Below are 22,740 nucleotides of genomic sequence, written 5' to 3'. Positions count from 1 at the left end.
CAACACAAGCAGGCAAGGAACCTGGAGTCAGGAACTGAAGCCAAAAGAACACAGCTCACTGGCTTACCTTCCATGGCTTGCTCAGCCTGCTTGCAAGCTCCATAGATTAGCCCTTCTACATCAGTCATAATTAAGAAAATGGCCTACAGCCATGTCTACATGCTAATCTCATAAAGTCATTGTTTTCAATTGAAATTGCCCCTCTTCAGATACCTTGGCTTGTGTCAGGTTGACCAAAATCATCCAACACTATAATGAAGGGCTGAAAGTCACCAAAAACTTGATAAAACTGGCAAGGTTTTAATTTTATCTGGCAACATGGAAGGACAGAGTTTAAAGAGTACAGAGAGCTGGGCGGTGGTGGCGCACGCCTTTAATCCCAGCACTTGGGAGGCAGAGGCAGGTGGATTTCTGAGTTCGAGGCCAACCTGATCTACAAAGTGAGTTCCAGGACAGCCAGGGCTACACAGAGAAAGCCTGTCTCGAAAAAAAATATGAGAGAGAGAGAGAGAGAGAGAGAGAGAGAGAGAGAGAGAGAGAGAGAGAGAGAGAGAGAGAGAGAGGAGAGAGACCTGTTGTTAACATGGGCTGATGAGAAGATACAACATGAAAGAGGGAAACTATTTTAGCTAACTTTTCTCCCTTGTGGAAATTCTCATGAGCTCATTGGTGAGTACTTTTAAGATAGGAAATGGTGCTAATGACAATTTGGAAGACAGTAGTGATGATCATTCAGATGAGAAGGGAATTGTTATGGGAGTCAACCTCTTGATTTCTGTCTGTTATGAGATATAAATCCCCAAACACAGCAAAAGAAATGCCTTTGGCAGCAATAGGATCAACTCCTTTGTACTAATAGGAATTGACATTTTTCCCTTTTTAATTCTATTGGATATTTGGGGAAACTTGTTACCCTGCATGGTAGTTTGCATCTGGTTTTTGATGCTATGAAAGTCAGAAATAGATAAAAGCAAAGGTAGTAAGAGTAGATGAGTAAATTTATAAGAGACTTAAACATGCTGGTGTTTGGAAGATTATGGGAGTAGAAATGGGGAGGATGAAGATACCCTTGGTTGGGTACCGGGCAGCTCTGAGCTTAGGAAAGTCAACAGTGTGCTTACAGGGAATGGGTTGACTAGGAAGTATCTCCAATAGCAGCTACAGCTGATAACTCCGGAGTCTAGCATTTAAAATACATCTCTAACAATGGACACCTTAAACCGTGCAACTGAGCGGAGATGGGGGATATAGTACCCCCAGGAGACACTGCTAATAAGTGCTTGGCAAGGAAGCTACAGGGTTGAATTCAGTGATGAGCATGTGAAATCGCAGGGACCATTTGAAGAGGTGTGACGAACGCCAAGGACAAAAGAAGCCACTACTGAAGACACACCTTGGAGCATCCCAGTGTGTGGGATGCAATCACAGACTGCAGCTGCTCTTTCCTCTCATGTTTTCTTTGCCCATGCTGGTTCCTCTTCTTTGAGCATTACCGTGGAACCTCTAGTGTTTAACAGAGGTGGTACAAGAAGATAGGACTTCACAAAGCATCTGAGCCATGAGTCAAGGAGTTTGAAATCAGAAGACCTGAGATTTAATCCCCACTGACTATCCTGTGGACCACAAGGCAAACTAATTTTTATTTGTCTGCTTTCTCAGCAGTAGAACGAAGCAGGTTACACTGCTCCATCCCCATTGTTGCTCTGTCCCACCAGGCAACATGCTTTGGAACTTCTGCTTAGCCAAGAATTTTCAGCCTCATTCTTTCAGTTATTGCTCTTGCTCTATATTTGTAGACCATCACTGACTCCGAAGACTGCCATTGTTGCTACTTACTGTAACAATGTTTTCTGTCAGCTCCTAGCTCAAAGCCAGGGTGGCAGGTACATGTGAAGGACCCCTTTGAGTTCACACAGTGATGAGCACAGGGAGCGAGTTCTTCAGCACACTCATTTATATCTACAGAGAGAGAGAGAGACATACGCAGTAGCTGGCTTAGCAACTCCCATTCTGTTTGTAAACTATAAAAATGAGTATCCTCCACTTAGCCTCTAATTTTAAAAATACCACAGTCTACATACACTCAGTGAGGCAGAGGTATTTGTGACTAAGCCAGCTTTATGAATGTGCTGGCCAGATGCTCATTCATATCACTTCTTATCTATTTGAAACAATGTTATTAATTTAAAAAAGATTGAATGTAACTATAAATAATAGTTCTAATCTATTCCTCAATAGGTCAAATGGAAGCCATTGTAGTTTGATGCTATTAATATGTCATATTCTTGAACAGATATCTCAAGTCCATGGTATTTTTGTTTGCTTTTGAGATAATACATTAATTATAACATTTGATCCCCTCCCTTCAAAGCCTCCATATATCTCTTCTCATTCTTCTTCGAATTTATGGCCATCAATTCTTCATCAATTGTTATTGCATGGACATATGTATAAGTGTTATATATTTATACATATGTCTGCATATATACATACATATATATGAATTATATATGTAGAATTATACACACATGCACACATATTCCCAAATATTGTGACTCCCTGTTGTAAAGGAGAAGGTGAAATGATGGGCAAGTCAAATATGAAACCTTTCTCAAGATACTTGGTCCACGTACATTTTTTAACTGTTACAAGGCATGCCTTATGATGCGGGTATCCTGTCTCTCTCCTGAAGGTTATGGTAACTTTAACTCATTGCAATTTCAGTTTTGTTTGAAGAGGTTCTGTCCTGTCACCTCTTTTCTGTCTAGTAGATTTTCTTTGCACACACCTGCATGCCTGTCCCCATTCTCCTGTATTGTTAGAGCACCCAAATATGCAGTGGTGTTGGGGAGAGTTTTATAGGATTACTGTATCGCTGTTTAAATAGAATTCTGAAAAACAGAAGTTATGCATTTTTCTATGTATCTTGCTTGTCAGTTAAAAAGAAAATACTACTTAAGTTCCTCTACCATCCCTACTGTCAGTTGCTAAGAAAAATGTGTGCTTTATTGTATCTTGTTATGTAATGCTCCGTTGATATTCTTGGGAAGCCTATTCATTTTTGAAGGAAAACTGAGAAAGAGTGGATCTGGGAGAGAGGGAAGGGGGTGGGGACTGGGCAAAGGGGAAACTGTAGTTGGGATGTGTTGAAAACAAACACAAAACAAACAAAAAGCAAACAAGAAATGAAAACCAGGGACTGGGGATATGACTCAGCAATAAAGAGCACTGTCTCATCTTCTAGAGAACTTGGGTTCAATTCTCAGTACCCACATGAGAGCTCACATCCTCTGTAACTCCATTTCCAAGGATTTGATTCCTTTGTCTGGCCTCTGTGGTTACTGCTTGTACATGGTATGCAAACGTACATCTAGGTAAAATACCCATACATATATAAAATAATAAAACAATAATTAAATAGAGATGTGGAAATCAAAGGGGTATATCATTACCAAAATAATGTTTAAAATCCATAAATCCTTTTTTATGTCTTTTTCTTTATTTTGTGTCAGAGGACAACTTGTAGCCGCTGGTTCTCTTCCTTTACCTGATGGGTCCTTGGGCCTTGAGCTCAGGTTTTGAGGGTTCTCACCAAGTGCCTGTCCTAGCTGAGCCATTTCATCAGCCTCCCCCACATTTTCCTCCAAAACTTTCACACTGACTTTTGTGTCTGGTTACTATTCAATTTCTCAAAATGTTTATCAGTCCTGTAAGTCAAGGAACGTGTTGCTATTTTCATTTTTAATCCAAATATACTGTTTCTTATTTTATGAAGATGTCATGATACAAATGAAGGATTCCGTGTTCTCTCAGAAGTCATTAAAACATAGACTGTCCCACAGGAATCCCTTGATCCTCCATTGGTGCCAGTCACGCAATAATTTAGCCTTTTCATCTTTGAACTGAAGTGTGTCTGCTTTGCTATTTCTGGAAACAGAAATGTGTAACCTTGTGTTTACAGGTTTTTTTTTTTCTCTTCTCATTTTAATTATTCCTAACTTCTGAGAGCCTAATTTGCACATACTTGCTTTTCAAAGGTTATCCCACCTCTGTAGTCTATAATCAAAAACTCCCTGTGTAGTTATGGAGGGTTTTTAAATATTAATTCCGGATTTCATTTTTTTTAAAAAAAAAAGAAAGAAAAGAAAAAGAAAACTCAGAAAACAAAAAGCATTACTTCTGAAAGCACACTAGGTCTTTATTTTTTCAACACTGAGATTTTTTTTGTATCCTTATAAAAATACTTTTCATAGTGATCAAGTCAAGAATTAAAGTATTCCTTTTTAGCATAAACAAAAATACATTTTCTCCTACCTGCTCCAAGGGTTCAATCTGACTACAACAGAATTTCAAACAATTACCCAATTAAGACATCAGCTTCAGCTTCCTACCTTCGCAGGCCTTTTTGTCTTCAGACAGCTGGTACCCAGCGTGGCAGGCACACCTGGCCATGCCATTTTCAGTTTGACATAGGTGAGCACATCCATTTGCACCTGCACAGGGGTCTGTCTCTGAAAGGAATGAGACTGTGATAGTTTGTAATTCATTCAGTTTAGGAAGACATGCAGAGTAGAAGGCTGGACAAGGAAAAGTCAAGGAGCTATTGAAGTCATTCATTTCCCATTTAAAGACGTTCAAGGATCTCTTGTCTCTTGCTCCTCTCTTGCTCCCTTGCGCTTCCCTTTCCCCCCTCCGTATACCCTTCCCTGCTCTTTCTTCCCTTGCTCATAGCTGGCTTCTACTCTTCTACTCTCTCTCTGTGTCTCTATCTCTGTTTCTGTCTCTCTCTGTCTCTGTCTTTCTCTGTCTCTCTCCCTTTCTGTGGCTCTACCACCCTCTTAAGTCCCCTCCCCATGCACTAAATAAAATCTATTCTACACTTAAAACAGAATAGTTTTTCCCACTTTCCTGCAGAACTCATTCAAAAAATGCGTTTCTGCTTTGCGATTTGAGCCCTGCCTGATTCTGAATAAAATAAATATAGAGATCAAGGTCATAAAGGACTTAGCTTAATATCCCTGACTCCAAGGTCGTGTCTCCTGCCCTCCAATACATGATGGCACCAACAAACTGTCCTTTAGAAGGCTTCATTCTGTTTCTGTTTCCCTATTCACTGTTCTATGTTGTCAAATAGTAGGACCATTCACAGATCAACACTTTTTTCTCTAGATTCCTTCTGACATTTGGTCACTAGTCATGGTTTCAGAAAAAGGCAATTGGGGACACAAAGAGAGGATCCCTAGCTCCTGATGGTAGGGATGTGAATTTATTCTTCCTTTTGAGAACAGGGTATTTGTATGTAATCCAGGCTGGCCTTGAACCCAACCTGAACCCCTTCCTTCTCCATCCCCTGCCCCCAGCCTCAATTCTGGCTTCAGAATGCTAGAGTTACAGCTATATATCACCATAATCTCTGGTTATTGACTTTCTAAATGTCTAGACACCCTTGGTTGTCTAAGAGCAATTATTGATCCTAGACTATAATTATTTTTATAAGTGGTTCAGTGAGGTTTTCTTATACTTGTTATGAACTTTTGAATTTGAGAAATGTTCATTTATTTTATACTTTTCTTTTCTGGTAATGTCTTTTCTTATCTTTGGAATAGAGTAATGCCAGCCTCACACAATGCATACAATGGTGTTGTGTTTGCTTATACTATCTGAACTACAGCCTTGGTCTGAGTTCTTTAAGAGTTTGGTGGAATTTGCCTTGGGGATTTATGTTTTGGAAAATTATGAACATCCACTCAGTTCCTTCATCAAACACAGGCTCTTCAGACTACCTCTTTCTACTATGAAATTGCCAGGTTGGCTCTTTAAAGAATGGAGACATTTTTATGTAGGTTATGCAAAGAAATTCATGGAAATCATTGGAGACTGGGGATATTCCTTTGAATGTAATTTATAAGACAAAACCACAGAAACAGATAGGGTGTCTTTTGGTTGCAGATTGCCTCTTTAGTTTATAAATAAAACAACTGGAGTTTAGTTTAAAAAACAAATATAAAAACAAACAAAAACCCAGGGTTTATAAATATCCAGAATTTGTCTCTAGAACCACAAGATAAAAAGGTAAATTGAGACTCTGTGAAAAAGACATTAAGAATTATGGAGACGAAACTATGATATTGCACTGACTGGCTGACATTTATAACTCCTTTAGCAGCACTTGCATGGTACACAATCTTTTTCAGTGCACAGAAGGCCTTGAAATAACAAACCATGAACTCAGTCAAAACAAGACATCAATGGATATAAAATGATTACAGTGGAGTTTTTCTATTTGTCTATCTCCTTGCCAAAAGCAGTTACATGGGTTTTAGATATCCAAACTCGGGTCCTTGTGTCTATTCAGTAAGCCACTTTCCCACTGTGCTATTCTCAGCCCAAGGCAAATACTTTTAAATCAAAACATCACTGAAATGAGTAAGAGAATATTGAAGCAGTGTTTAAAGAATCAGGGAGCTTTAAGTATTTATATCAAAAGTCAATGCTAAGATTTAGAAATTTCAAAAATTATAGAAGGTAAATCCCAAATTAATAGAAAAAGAATTCATTTATTTCTACCTCAAAAAAATAAAATTATTAGAATATAATGTCTTTTTTGGTACATCATATCAAACATATTTTTTTAAAAAACCTATCTTAATGCTAAAAATATGTAAGGTGTGATGCTTCTCAACTCCTCCAGATGACACACAGATAATAATATAAACATAATGTCACAGAACCATAATTCAAATTAGTATAGACACAGAAAATCTATATTACATATTTACTGATTACAATGTTTATCAAAATGGCAATGCCCCTAGAATCCTCATATTTTGAGTAGAAACAAAAATTTGTTAAGAGAGTCAAGGCACTTGCTGCTAAGCCTGACCTGAGTCCCATCCCGAACCCCATGTGCTGCAATGAGAACACGAACTCTGGGAAGCTATCCCCTGACCTCCATATACATTCAGTGGCTTGTGTGCCTGCACAAAACACCATGTGAGCTCACCCACCACAAAGCACCATGTGTGCACCCACACAATAAATAAATATATGTAACACAATTTTTAAAAAGACACCATGGCTGTGTTTTATAAGGGTAAGTGTGCAGGTGGAATATAATCCAATAATACTGCTCTAGGCTATTTATGATTTAATAAATGCTACTTCATAAAAACACACAATGAAGTATTGATAGGTGCAAAAGTAGATGAACTGACAAAACATTATGTTGAGCGAAAGAGGCCAGACAAATGATCACACTCAGACTAATTCAATTTACATGGCCTCTGCAAAGCACAGGTCTAATCCCCAGTGGTAAAAAGTAGATCTAAGTTGCTTAGGTTATACCATGTCTATCTTTAGTTTGTCAAGTTGACTACATCTGGAATTAACAAAACACCCAAGCAGCTGATCACAGCTAAGAGGGATTTTTACTTCATTGAAGTATTTGAGGAAGGAAGACCCACCTTAAATCTGGGCCAACTTTTTGTGGCTATCTACATATAGGACTCTGAAGGAAAGGATTTGCTTTTTGCCTGCTTGTTTTCCTTCTCACTGGCAAGTTCATTTATCCTGTAGCTGAGACACACTTTCACTAGCATTAAAACCTACTTTTCCAGAATTTCAGTGTATATTGAAGGCCAGCAGAGACATCCACAATTGTGACTGAACAACTGTTGAATTCTTGGACTTTCTCTTGGAGATAGCCATTGTAAGACTATCTGTATCACAGTCTGCAAGCTATTCTAGTAATTCATATGTGTGTGTATATAAATATATATATATATATATATATATATATATATATATATATCTCCATATTTTATGTCCATTTTTAAGATATATATTCATATTCTATTTCTAATATTTCCAATTATATATGTACATACATATATTTGTGTGTGTATGTGTGTGTGTGCAAAACACCATGTTTCCAATTCATACCCATAACAAATAAGTACATGGTAGGTGCATTGTCATCTTAATAAACCTTGAAAATGTCATTAACGATGTAATATATATTTATTGTGTCTATGGTATTTTGGCCTATTGTTCTGTCACTTTGTTTGGTATATATTTTTTCCAATGTAATCTAAATATAAGTATATTATATAACTATATGTAACTATAACTAACTATAACTAACTAACTATATATATATATATAGTTATATATATATATATATAGTTAGTTAGTTATATATATGTATATATATATATAGTTTTATATATATATACATATATATACATATACACTAATGTTGGAAATTACATATTGTGGAAATGGAAAATAAATAAGTAATTTAATAAATCATGTATGTGTGTAAATATATACATATGAATTTATGTATATTAACAGCTCTGTTTCTCTAGAGCACTCTAACTCTCCAGGTTAGGAATAGAGAGTTTTTCTGAAAACATTGTAAGAGAGGTTTCAAAGGGGATGGAAACATTCAGATATTTATTCTGGTGATAAATGTAGTGTTTAATTCTTTAAGTTTGGAAGTTCAAACTTCTGTGTTTTACTTAACACAATAGTACCACTAAAAAGTTGTATTTTTAAAATTACAATAAGAAAAATGAGAACGATCATTGTGAGTGTGTATGGTTCATAATCAAGACATATTCTTCATGACCTAATGAGTACTTGGGCCCTCTTCAGAGCAAGTGTCATGTCTCATTGATTCTTCTATTTGAACGTACTTGCTTAATAAAGAGATGTGAATGTTTTAAAGGGCAGTGCAGCTGACCTTCTCTTCATTTCTCTTGAAGAGGAAGCAGTGGCTGCATCAGCCTCCCTTATTTTCTGGTCTCCTTGCCTGCACACTCATTGTCCTGACAGTGGGACTAATATGCATTCTTTTTTTTCTAGGCTGAATCCTATTTACTCTCTCCTCCATGGAACCTTTCTCAATGTCGTTAGTGGCCACTTCCATTCTTAATAGTATCTGCTTTCTTCAAATGGGATCCTTCACACTAGCAATGAGGGATATTTGTAAAGGTCACATGAGAAAAGCTTCCAACATTAAATAAGTATCTGAGTGAAGGAAAAAAACTGTTCTATTGAATATCTCAGAGCTTTTTAATATGAAGTGCATTTTGTCCATCCCAGGTTGGTAGGGTATTTGAACATCCCATGTATTTTGACCCTGACATATTTATTGGAAGTATATCAATAAATGAATCTTTTAAGATTTTTTTATTAAGAATGGTCCCCATAAACTCACATGTCTGGAACACTTGGTTCACTGTTGGTGGATCTATTTCAGAAGGATTAGGCAGTGTGTGACCTGTTGAAGGATGTGTATCATTTGTGGTGGACTTTGGGGTTTCTCTACCCATTTTACTTATAGGTCAAGATAAAACTCTTAGCTGTTCCTGCCACCATGCCTTTGCTCCATCGTCATAGAATCTAATGCTCTGATTGATTATATACTTGTTTTTCTACGTAGTCCTTTTCATGGTGTTTTGTCATAGTAATTGAAAATTAACTAAGACAGAAGTTGGTACTCGGAAGGGGGATATTGCTGTGATATGTCTGACCATGCTGTTGTTTTTAGAAATTTAGAAGAATTTAGGAGTTAGGACAAGAAAAGTGCTTGAACGCTGAAGCAGGGCTTCCACTTCCTGATCTCCTTGACTGGATAGTCATTGTCCTGGCAGTGTGGCTAAGATGCATTATATTTTTCTAGACTAAAGTCTAGCTCCTGTCTTCTCCGTGGAACTGTTCTCATTGTTCTCAGTGGTCATCTCTAGCTTAGAAAGACAGTAGTATTAAAATGTTAATGGACTACGGAGGTCCAGCTCAAGAGGTTTCAGAAGGAAACAATATTAGGAGCTGGGAAAGAGCCCATTCTTGTGATATTATGGCAAAAATTGTGACTGCATTCTACTTTTGTCCAAAGAATTATTGAGGCTAAATTGAAAAGTAATGAACTTTATTACATATCCATACTACCTCTTAAATGCCTGTTAATTTTAGCTGTCTCCATATTCCCTCTTACAAGCCCCTTTCCCCTCACCCCTTAATCCTCCCATCCATATGCCCACCTATAATTATCTATTCCATTTCCCTTCCCTAATGAGATTTGTCTGTTCCCACTAGTCTCTTACTCTATACTCACCCTCTGTTGTTCAGTGGATTGTAGCCTGATTACTATTGGCTTCACAGCTAATAACCACATACAAGTAAATACATACCAAATTTGTCTTTGTGGATCTGGATACCTCATTCAGTATGATTTTTCTAGTTCCATCCATTTATCTGTGAATTCTATGTTGTAATTTTTGTCCAGATGAGTAATGTCCATTGTGTAAATATACCCCATTCTCTTTATCCATTCTTATGTTGAGAGACATCTAGGCTATTTAAAATTTCTGACTATTGTGAATAAAGTACCATGAACATGGTTGAGCAAGTGTCTCTGTGGTAGGACAAAGTGTCTTTTTATATGCTCAAGAATGGTATAGCTGCATCTTGAGATAGATCTATTCTCAACTTTCTGAGAAAACTTTCTAAAAATACCAGCTTAAGGTGCTATTTGTTTTTATGATTTTAGCTATTCTGACAAGTGTAAGATGAAATCTTAAAAGTAATTTTAATTTACATTTCACTAATGGCTAAGGATATTGAACATTTCTAGAGTGAGTGTGTGTGTGTGTGTGTGTGTGTGTGTGTGTGTTTTCAAATAGTAGGGGAGACAAAGACCCAATTGGCTATTTCTTGTCAACAAACAAAACTTCCCATATCAGGATTGAGTTATTATAATTGGGTTGTTGGGTCCCTGGGAATCCTAAACAATCCAGGCTGTTGTCAAAACTATAGGTTTTCCTCAGTTGACTGACAGTAAGCTCCCATTGCTGAAGATAACACATACACAACCTATTGGAGTTGAAGATGTCAAGCTGGTGTCTTCATAGAGCCTTCACCACTACTTTCTAGCATCTTTTGTACAGGAATGTACTCTGCATGCTACCAAAGGAGAAACATAACAGCAATCCAACCACAAACTTTTGACCTACAGTGGTCTCCTGCCTGCAAAATATGCTAGGGCAATATTGGCTCAAAAATTTTAAGAGTATCTGATTTAGGGCAAGGCCTACTCCATTAGCTGGAACCCAAACCTGACACTGCTTGGATGACCAAGAACCAGAGAAAGAGGGCTCTTGAATCTAGGGCAAAATCAAGTAATATGTGCCTAAAAAAAGAGAAAAATAAAAAAAAAATGGAATAAAAAGAAAAATGCATATTGATAAAATGAATTCTAATTACATCCTGCTATTCTCACAGATTAGTGCCTTGATCAGTTGCTATCAGAAAAGCTTCCTCCTGAAGCAGATGGGAACAAATATAGAGACACAAAGCCACACTACAGAGAGGACATTCAGCCCTAAATGTGATGGCTGCATCTAATCCCTCTCCTCAGAGCTCAGGAAACCTTGTAGAAGAAAAGAGAGAAAGAGTGTAAGCGCTAGAGGGATATGGATGACAATTAGAAACAAAACAAAACAAAACACCCTTTAAATCAATATGATCAAATCTTATATAAACTCACAGAGACTAGAGCAGCATGCACACAGCCTGCACAGGTCTCTACCGAGTTCTCTGCATACATATTATGGCTTTCAATATAGTGACTTTATGGAATTCCTGAGTGTGCAAAGAGTGAGTTTCCATTCATGTGCCTTCTTTGGGGCTCTTTTCCATCTGTTGGTTTGTATTGTTCAACTTCAATGTGATATTTTTTGTTTTACCTTACTATAATAACTTAATTTTGTTATAATTTTTAAAATAAATGGATGGAATGAATTCATACACGGATAGATGAGTGGATGAAAGGATGAAAACTACTACGTGGGTAAAGGTTAACAATGGACTGTCATTTATACATACTGGGAAAGGGAAAATTAATTATTTCCAATAGAGTGGCACTGGTAACCAACTGCTCCTCGGCATGGCTTAGGTTAAGGAGAAGTTGACCAATATATAAAGAATCCCACAAGGTTTTTTGTTTGTTTGTTTGTTTGTTTGTGCATTCATTTGGTTACAGTTTCAGAAACCTAAAGTTGGGTGGGTAGGGTTTGGGCAGAGGATCTAAAGAACTTAGGAGAGGGGAATATATGATCTAAATATATTTAAATGTAAATATTTTTAAATAATGAAAATATTATTTAAAAAGAAAACAATTTTAAAAGGAGATGTAGTGAACTGATTTCCTGGGCAATATTATTTCAACCCAGCCTAATCATGTCTATGTTATGTGGCTACTAGTAGTCACTCTAATGCAGGTCTACAGTGAGCATGAATAAGTAGGGTAAAAATAAACACAGAATGTACAGTTGAAGAACAAAAGAGCCAGCAGGAAATTTAATGTGGGAGCTAAGACTTGTCCCAAAAGAGATAAGGAGGTTAAGGAGAGGCTTGATCTGAAATGAGGGGTACCCACAGAGCAGGACCCCACTCAGCTAACCTTCCACCCTGTAAAAAGAAAAGATCTGAGGAATTTTTGGTTTCTAGCAATGACAAGAAAGGAAATCTACTGAAAATTTAAGAAGGCCAGGGTTTGCCTCGAGGCTGCTTCCAGACTTGGCAGTGTCATCTATGTGGTTCTGGCTTCAGAGCCAGGAAGCATATGTAAATACTAGGCTGTAGAATCTTCCTCCATGTTTAAAGATTGCTGCTGAGTTTAGACAATGTGTGACAGGGTAGTGCCTGCATGAGGCAGTCAGAGGTCAAGAGGCCCTGAGAGGCCCTTGTGTGAAGTTGTGAATTGTGTTGTGTTGGAGATGCCAAAGTGTTGGGAATGACAGTCACAGGATATCTGCCAAGGGTTGCTGCACATAGAAAGTGGAAGCTGTCTCAGGCAGCAAAGCTGGCGGGACAGAGCTCTCTGAGTCATTTGACATCATATATAGAGTTACAGGATTTGAAATTTGCCCTGTGTGATAGCTATTGCTGGTTGTAGCCTGGAATAACCTACAATCCAGAAATGGAGAGTGTACCTGTGACCCAGATTTTGATGCTGGAAGACACAAGCTTTTGATCCAGATCTTGAGGCTGGAAGACACATACCTTTAATCCAGATTTGAGATATACCTTTAATCTAGGCTCTACCTTCTGTTGGAGGCCTACATAATACAATGGAAAAAGGAAGGTTTCCTCTTTGTCTGCTTCCACTTATTTCCAGCACATCTACTGGAGCCTACTTTAGGATTCCAGTGATGCAGAAGACCAGGTGTAACACCCAGTGTCATGGGACTGAGAGACTCCAAAATTCTTGGACTTCCCACCACAGTTGTCTATTGTTAGGCTAGAGTGTAAGTCATTCCCATACATTCCATATATACATATATAAATACATATGTGTGAAGATAGATAGATAGATAGATAGATAGATAGATAGATAGATAGATTCCATAATTTTTGTGACTCAAAAGAATCTTATCTAATAAAACCTTGCTAGATTTGGGGTTGACTTTTGCACAGTGTTTCCTCACTCTGCTGCAATTCCTCCCTTTTGGAATGATAATGTATTTTCTGTGTCATTGTATGTTAGAAGTATGTAATTTGCTTTTGATTTTAATAAGGGCATATAATTAGCAGATTACCTTGAATTTCAGAAGAGACTTTAAATTTTAAAGGTGTTCAGACTCTTAAAAAATGGGGACTTTTGAGATTGGACTAAATGCATTTTGCAAAATAATATAATCACAAGATTATGGGGGCCCAGGAAGTAGACTATGGTGACTTGAATAAGAATGGCCTTCATAGGCTCATGGGTTTGAATACTTGGTCCCCAGTTGGTGAAACTGTTTGGGGAGAATTAGTTGGTATTGTTAAGAAGTGTTTCACTGGGGTTAGGCTTTGAGGTTTCAAAAGGGATAACATCTCTCTGGATTTTTTGCCACCATGTCTTTGCTCTGGTACCATGGACTCTTACCCTCATGAAACCATAAGCCTAATTAAATGTTTCCTTGGGCATGGTGTTTTCTCACAGCAATAGATAAGGAACTGAGACAGAATGTCTACCTGTGTAAATAAGAACATGGAGGTCAGAAGAAGTAACTGGATCTTTTGGAATTGGAGTTACAGGTATGACACCATTTGGGTGATGGGAACCAAACCTTTAATCTCTCAGCCATTTCTAGCCTGAATTTTTCATGGAGCTAATATGAGAAACCATGCTTGATATCATAATGTTCTTTTTTGCCTATCTTATCTGAACCTTTATGGGATCATAACAGGATACATTCTATCATTTAAAATAGCATACAATTAGTTAAAGACAAGGATTTGTCTTACAATAGCCCAATATAGTCTTCTATCTCAAATCCATATAGAAGCTATAACAAACTAGTTTTAATAAATAAAAGCAAGCTCTAAAAATTTTGGGCTCTAGGTCATAGTTAATCTGTTGCTAGATGTTTTAAAAAGTCAAATATTGCATTGAGTTTTGCTCAGCAATGTAATGTAGCTGGCTTTGGATACACAGCTGTAAATGGAATGGAAGCTTCTCCCCATCTTCATACAACATATAGTCTGGTAAAAATAATTGCAGGTTACTTTGACTATTTTAAGGAAATAAACAGGATAATGCCTCAGGGCCTATCATGGGGAAATGTGGTAGAAAAGGGAAAGTCAGAGTAGAAATATTTAGATAATGAGGTAGTCAGATTAAGCAGGTTGACACTCAGGCTGTTGTCTGATATTGTTTCAATATCTCTAAGTCTGGGTATTGAAGAAAGATAGGAGTTTTATTTGCTTCATAATCTTGACGGCTCACTGTGTGAGATTGATTGGTTGTATTGATTAAGTCATTAATGAGGGGGATTAGGGCTCTTGGGTATAGCATCACAATGACAGAGGAAGTGGAATGACAAGAGAAGATGCCAGAAAGACTGAAGAATCAACCCAATCCTCTCTCTCTCTCTCTCTCTCTCTCTCTCTCTCTCTCTCTCTCTCTCTCTGTTTCCTCCCTCTCTCCCTCTCTTCCTTTCTCTTTTCCCCTCCCACCCCCTTTCCCTGCCCCTCCCCCTCCCTCTACATCTAACTCTTTCCCTGAGAAAAGCAGTATCCCTCACCCTACCTCAGGCAATATTTTCACTGATTGGACTATATCTCTTTAAGGTCTTACCCCTTCACATTCTCACCACACCAATGACCAAAATCTAGAATATAACCCATTGGAGATATACCCCAAAGACATCTAAAGCAAAGCAGGGTTCAATAAGGAAAAGGAATACTGCATATGGTACAAGGTAGTATAACTTAAGCTGTGCATTTAGGGAACTTGGTTTTCATTGATTAGGAGACACTGTAGACTTCTACATACAGATGCAGTGGGGAGTTTTAGGTAAATTCCTTGATCATCATTTTATACCATATTAAAAACTGATGTGACTTACAAATAAAACAGCTTCTTTCAAAACCATAATCTTGAAATAACAGTCATTACTCTATCATTGACTTTGTATTTATAAATATCTTGGGTTTTCTTTCAGGTTTATTATATACAGTTAGTACTTTCAATATTCAGAAGGGATCACTGATCCATTTTCACTTCTGAGATTACTTTGAGAATGAAGACACAGAGGTAAATTGAATAAATGCATTATCAAGGATTCACAAAACAAACAAACAACATAAAACAATGCAAAGCAAAAAAAAATACCCACATTACTTTAACCATCATTTAAGATGGTAAATTATAATGTCATAATTTATCTTAAATAGCTCAAACCTTGGTTGAAATATTTCTTTTTAGAGGATGAGATTATGTGTCACAATTTTAGTAGATGTTTAAGCAAAAAAAAAAATTTTTTTTTATTTTCACATATTCCCAGTCCACATTAAATGTTATAGTGAGGTGCAAACTATTAGATTGTAAGATACACAAAAGCCAGAAAGATAGTACAGAAGGATTTTCTCATACTTGTCTTATGGAAATATCAGTCTGATAAACTATCCATATGCAAGAGTATCCTCAAACGAGATATGACACCCAGCTGAGACGTTATGGCTGTGGGGCAGAAATAGAGATATATTGAAAAGGGGAGGAAAGACAGTTTTGCATTTCCTGTGTTACTGTTCCCACAAGCATCAACAGCACGATGTAGAGAGATGTCTTCTACATGGAGGAAGAAGAGTTAACTAAGCCCACAATGCTACAACAGACACTGTCACCAGGGTTACCCTGTGAAACCAGGCACCAAGTCATCTCTCTTTCACCTAATTCCAAACTGGCAAGTCCAGATAAAGATTTCAGACTGAGAATTCACAACTGAGGAATCTTAAATGGCTGAGAAGCACCTAAAGAAATGTTCAAAGTCCTTAGCAATCAGAGAAATACAAGTCAAAACGACCCTGAGATTCCACCTTATACCAGTCAGAATGGCTAAGATCAAAACCACAGGTGACAACACATGTTGGAGAGGATGTGGAGAAAGAGGAACACTCCTCCATTGCTGGGGGGATTGCAAACTGGCAAAAACACCCTGGAAATCGATCTTGTGGTTCTTCTGAAAATTGGGAATAGATCTACCTGAAGACACAGCTATATCACTCTTGGGAATATACCCAAAAGATCCCCCACCATGCCACGGGATACATGCTCCACTATATTCATAACAGCCTTATTTGTGATAGCCAGAAGCTAGAAACAACCTAGATGCCCCACATCAGAAGAATTGATACAGAAAATGTGGCTCATATACACAGTGGAATATGACTAAGCTATTAGAACAAGGACATCCTGAGCTTTGCAGGAAAATGGATGGAACCAGAAAATATCATCCTGAGTGAGGTAACTCAGACCCAAAAGGACATTCATGGTATGTACTCACTAATAAGTGGATATTAGTAAAACAAAACAAAAACAAAAACAAACAAACAAACAAAAACCCCAGAATACCCAAGATACAGTCCACAAAACTCAAAAAGAAGAAAGCAATCACTAGTGTGGAGGGAGGGAGGGACCTGGGAGGGAAAGTGGACTGGGTGGGAGAGAGTAGGGGGAGAGGGAAACCTGATCTATTACTGGATGAGGGAAGAGGACTGAAGACCTGACAATCAGTAGAAAGAATGTAAACAGACAACTTCAGGAAATAGGAGGTTGGAGGGACCCTCAGAATGTACCAGAGACCTGGGAGGTGAGAGACTCCAAGGACTCCAAGGGAATGACCTTAGATGAAATGCCAGACAGTAAGGAGAGGGAACTTATAGAGCCCACCTCCAGCAGGAAGATAGGACATCAAGTGAAGGGTAGGTTTACCATTCCACAGTCTCTGACCCATAATTGTTCCTGTCTGAAAGAATTACAGGGATTGAAATGGAGAGGAGCCTGAGGAAAAGAAGGTCCAGTGACAGGCCCAAAGTGGGATCCAGCTCAAGGGGAGGTTCCAAGGCCTGACACTATTACTGAGGCTATGGAGCATTCACAAAAAGAGATCTATCATGACAGCCCTCTGAAAGACCCAACAAGCAGCTGAAAGAGTCAGATGCAGATATTTGCATCCAACCAATGGACAGAAGCAGCTGACCCCTGTTGTTGAATTAGGGAAGGATAAAAGAAGCTGAGGAGAAGGGTGATCCTGTAGGAGGACCAGCAGTCTCAATTAATCTAGACCCCTGAGATCTCTCAAACACTGAACCACCAAACAGACAGCATATACCAGATGATATGAGGCCCCCAACACACATACAGTAGAGAACTTCTGGGTCTGTGTTCAGAGATGGTGATAACCCTCAATAGACTGGAGGCGCCAGGGAGTTTAGAAGTCAGGTGGGATGGGAGATGGGGGCATCCACATGGAGATGGGCTGGGATAGGGAGGAGGTGTGGGATGTGGAACAAATGGAGGGTAGATGGGTGAGGTGGGGAATGGAATATTGAGTGTAAAAAATAAATTAAACATAAAATTAATTTTAAAGAAAAGATTTAACACTGGCCCCTTGGCTGACATAGGTACCGAGGCTTTGATATTTTGTTTGCCTCTCAAGGACCCAAATTTCACTGTTCCAATCTAGCTAGTCTCAGACCCCATGTCAGCATCACAAACTCAGATATCAGGCCTATTCCTAAGTTCTCAAGATACTACAGACTTGAGGTTCAGGCCATCTCATAAACCATAGTGCCAGCTAATTAGCTCTATAGCCTTGGTAGATTTCAATCCAGGCTAGTCTTAGATGCTAGGACTTACCCTTGAGATCCCAGACACAGTTTGGACTAAGGGCTAGGTTGCTTTATGTTAATATAAGCTTCCAGATATGCTCACATTGGATGGGATGCCAAGCTAGGTTCACTGCACTGACTTCAACTCCAACTATGTCGAACCATCACCAGCCCTATTTAAGTGTCAAAATAGACCTGTTGGTGAACCCAAACCTTAGGCCTATTTTGTGGACTCAGATTCCAGACCTGACTGAAGCATCAGGCCAGACTGCCTGAGGACCCTAACAGTCTTACTAACAGATTTCCAAGATGGCGTTTCTAGGACCTCTGAGTAGAGAAGTGAAAAACTACCCTTGTCAAATATGACTGATGACAAGTGGAACAGGTAGTGACTTCTTTGACCAGACAGACGTCAAATCATGGCCATTGGTTCATGAACTATGATGCCACCAGAAATTACACAATGAAGTACCTACAAACAATCCTAAAGAAATGGAGATCTATGATCTGTCTGACAAAATAAAATTCAAAATAGTCATCTTTTTAAAAGTTGACCATAACAAGAGAAACATAACTCCAGGAAATAGCAAATTAACATGTGGATAAAATACAGGTTTAACAGAGATACCAACCACAAGAAAGAACCAGAGAAAGATTCCCAAAATTAACACAATTAGTGAATCAAGAAAAGAAATAAAATATTAAGAACTTCAACTGCAAACCTAATTAAGCAGAAGAAAGAATCATCAAGGTCCAAGATGAAAGTGTCAAACTGAAACACCAGAGGATGCATAAAGGGGAAGGGAGGGTGAAAATAGAGCACAAGCTGCTGAAATCAAGCTGGTGTTGTGTGCTTAGAATCACTACGTTTTATACAATTCTTGCAGCAACTATGAAGGAAAAAACTCGTGATGAGCATGAAGTGGTAATGGGGGTGGGGGTCGGGGAGTTAGCATACCACAAGGGAGAATAATCAATCCACACAATAAGATGCTGAGGACAAAGCAATGCAATAAGAAACCAAAAGACAAAACAAAACAACAACAGCAAAGAAAACCTCACAAATATCACATGTTCTATAATACAGAAAGACCCCAAGTATTGATGTCCTTCTACCTATCATGTTCATGCTATTTGAACTGATAAATGAATCCTGTACTGTTTCAGAGTACAACACTAACATATACAAGTCATTACATTATATACTTACAACTGTCAGAAAACCAAGACAGCAATAACCTACTGTTGTTAAAATTCCTTCCTTAGGAGAGCCATAATCAGTGTCTGTCCCACCCTCTCTGACCAGGATTTTGGTTGGCTCTCTCTTACATTGGTCTTGTGCAAGTAATCCTAGCTATTTTGAGTCCTTATATGCAACAGCTCAGTAATGTCTGAAAAACCCTGTTTCTTAGCAGTCCTCCACCATCTCTGGCTCTCTCAATCTTCTGTCCTCTTCTGGAAAGGTCTCTGTACATGGAAAAAAGAGAATGCAGCATATGTCCCATTTAGAGCTGAGTACTCCATGTACTTTTCCTTGTTCAAGCCTACTGTTTCTTTTCTTCAAGTTTCTCTGACTGTGCTGTAAAAGTTGAACACTGAGTGACTGCTTTAAACAAGAACTGGATCATCTGGTATCAGTGTCACACAATACTTGTCTTACACTTTCTTAAAGAATTGGTGTCTTCTGTACACATCCTCACAGGCTCTGGTGTATGTGCAAGGATATTTCATCATCAGAGCCTTTGATTTCATCTATATGTTGAATGCCATTCTGATCTTTAAAGACTTTTTAGATCACCCCTCTATTCTACTCACAAAGCCAAAAAATACCAATTGAACAAAATACCCAGGTATCTGAACAATGTACACATTCATACATACAGTAGGAAATGATGTCATCTTATTGAGATATAGTATGGACGTCTTATCTGTGTAACAATATGTAAGGCATTTAGAATTTTAACTTCTCTTCTTGGACTAGTTCCCAATCCTCCTTTAAAGCACATTGTGTCTGTCATCTCCTCTTAAAGCCTTCTCTGAGCACCTGTATGCTATCTTAGATAATCATCTCTCGTTTTCTTTAATACCCTAAACACAGCTTTACCATTGTGCCACTACACAATGGTAGTGAATGCTAAGCACTGTCCGCAGGTTTTCCTCATATACTTGTCTTTCTGTCAGCTCGCAGAAGGCATAAATCTCCAGATTTTTTTTTAATAAATAACTCATTATCTCCAAATTCCAGTTCCTAGTTTGAGGTAGGCTTTCAATCTACCCTTTGCATGAAGAAAATGGAAGACAAAACAACATATAGAGAAACAAAGATAGCAGATTTTTCTATCTGGAAGAAATACTAACTGGCTATTCCAAGCCTGTAAAAAGGAATCCTCAAAGAAAAACTAAGATAAAGCAATCGTTTGGTATCTGCTCTTTAAGAGAGACAGAACCCTCTGCACTAAACTTTATATTTTCCTTTCAAGTTTTTCTCATTACCAATATTCATTTCATGTGCTCACTTTATCAGTTCAAGTCCCTTAGAGAGTCAAGACTTATTTCTTGAACAGTATTGTGGATCTCTTTCATCTGGTCTTAGATAAAACGCAAGAGATCAGTGTAGTTCATGTAGAGAAACCTTGGGAATCAGTACAAGCTTAATGAACTTCGTATTTCCTTTAAAGTTTGTCCAAACCAACTTGCATCTGGAACATTAGGGGGCTGATGGAAGTGTTCACATATGGAACACTCCCTGGGAATCCGAGTGAGACCCACAATGGGCTCTGTCTCTAAGAGAGTAAGACTACCTTATATTATCAATGTATAATATGAGATTTGACTGAAGGCTGAAGGTAGTCATATCTTCCTGTGACCACCATTCATTCTAGCTGTTGATGTTGGGAATCCTAGGTTGCAAACTGCAGACAGAGTATTCAGCATTCATGTCTGGCTCACATCCCAGCAGCAGCAATTCACCATGTAAACCTTGCAAGCATACGCCAGCCAGAGATCCAATTTTCAGCATAAAAGAGCCGTCACTGACAAGACATCTAGTAGTCAAATGTCATAGTCTTTGGCATCCTTACAGGCTGTTTGCTTTGTAAAGCATTAATATATGTAGGCCTAAAGACAAACTGATAAACTAGAAATTTCTTCTAAATGTTATATTGCAAACAAGGAACCTACATGTGAGAATTTCTATAACGGTTATCATCAATTATAGTGAAATAAATACATCAAGTGAATATAATATGAAATAAGTGAGATTAATATATATATATATGTATATGGGTCTATTATAGCATGTGATTCATAAACAGTGACATTATTAGCATGAGTAAAAACAGTTATATAAAAAAGGGTCAAAGCATATAATAAGCTAATATCAGGAATGGACATTTTGCATTTCATTTCGTGTGAAACATTTTTCATAGTATTAAAATCCATAATATTTTCAAGTATGTAGGTGATAATGAATAAAATTAAAGAAAAAGAATTGTATATTCTTTTGTAGGGAAATAAAAGAATTAGGCAAATATCAAGATCAACAAGGTTTACTGATGTTTTGCTTTCTTTAAGTTATTGAGGAAGAGAAAAGGAATTTATTTCCAACACCATTATATATGCTCCACTAGGCAGAAAGATGAACAACTGTTTAAAAGAGACAAGGTGAAGAAGGACTACACTTAGGAGTAGGAAGGAAACCAAAGAAACTGGTAAACACAAAAAATGAGGAAAGAATAGAGTCTCAGGGTTACAGGAAAACACTGTCAAGAAACTTCAGGGTGGAAGTGAGCAAATTCTGAGCAGGCAAGGGTCATCCTATGGACGAGTGCTTTATGGGTGCTATCTTAGTTAGAGTTACTATTACTGTTATGAACAATATGGCCAAAAGCAATGGGTAGAGGAATTGTTTCAGTTTACAATTGCTGTCTAACATTCAGGGAAGTCAATAAATGGGAACTGAAGCTGAGGTCACTGAGAGCTGCTACTCACTGGCTGCTCACTGGCTGCTACTCCTGGTTTGCTCAGTCTGCTTTCATATAACACCTGGAACCACCTGCCCAGGGGTGGTCCCATCCAAGTTAGTTGTGTCCTCCCAGTAACCAATCAGTAACCAAGCAAATGCCCCACAAGCTTGCCTACAGGCCAAATTGATGACTATTTTAAAAAGTCAGAACTAGAAAGTATTATCTTGAGTGAGTTAACTCAGACTCAAAAGGACATGCATGGTATATACTCACTTACAAGTGGATATTAGCCAGAAAGTACAGGATATCCACTCTACAATCCACAGACTCAAAGAAGCCCAAATAACAAGGGGGGACCAGGTGAGGATAGTTGAATCTTTCTCAGGAGGGGAAATAAAATAGATATCAGAGTTGGATGGAGAAAAGGAACTGGATAGGAGAGATGAAGAGTAGGGGAGTAGGGCTGGGGGAGATCAGGTGTAGGGAAAGCAGGGAGGAGCAAAGGGAAATCAATGGTGTGGGTGCCATCTCTAGGGTGTGCCTAAGACTTGGTGGTAGGGGAAGGCCCCAAGGTGTCTGTGGAGACTACTCTACTAAGACTCCTAGCAAG

The 22,740-nt window shown here is 38.2% G+C and overlaps 1 protein-coding gene and 1 non-coding gene across 23 annotated transcripts in view; both read right to left on the bottom strand.

The window, feature by feature from the left end:
* The window catches only part of Egfem1 (EGF-like and EMI domain containing 1), a 609,406-nt gene that overhangs the window by 38,331 nt on the left and 548,335 nt on the right, over window positions 1-22,740 (bottom strand). For 13 of the 22 annotated variants that reach the window (XR_003954418.1, NR_151636.1, NR_151637.1 and 10 more), the window contains 2 exons: window positions 4,392-4,511; window positions 1,837-1,959 (listed from right to left, as the gene is read on the bottom strand). The exons of 3 other annotated variants lie outside the window; for them this stretch is intronic. Coding sequence is in view for 14 of the 19 variants with exons in the window: in XM_017319784.2 (XP_017175273.1) it covers window positions 1,837-1,959; window positions 4,392-4,511 (243 nt within the window). In the remaining 5 variants the exon portion in view is untranslated. Of the gene's footprint in view, window positions 1-1,836; window positions 1,960-4,391; window positions 4,527-22,740 lie in introns of all 22 variants that reach the window. 6 more of the 22 variants (XR_001783766.2, XM_006535559.4, XM_017319785.2 and 3 more) reach the window with 1 other exon arrangement.
* On the bottom strand, window positions 15,877-15,984 carry Mir21b (microRNA 21b). The gene has a single exon (NR_105796.1). It is a non-coding gene; the product is annotated as a microRNA 21b (primary transcript).

The sequence above is a fragment of the Mus musculus genome, chromosome 3 (genome assembly GCF_000001635.26).
Source record: "Mus musculus strain C57BL/6J chromosome 3, GRCm38.p6 C57BL/6J".
Classification (NCBI taxonomy): Eukaryota; Metazoa; Chordata; class Mammalia; order Rodentia; family Muridae; genus Mus; species Mus musculus.
Note: the sequence above shows the minus strand (reverse complement) of the source record. Positions and strands in the feature narration are given on the sequence as shown.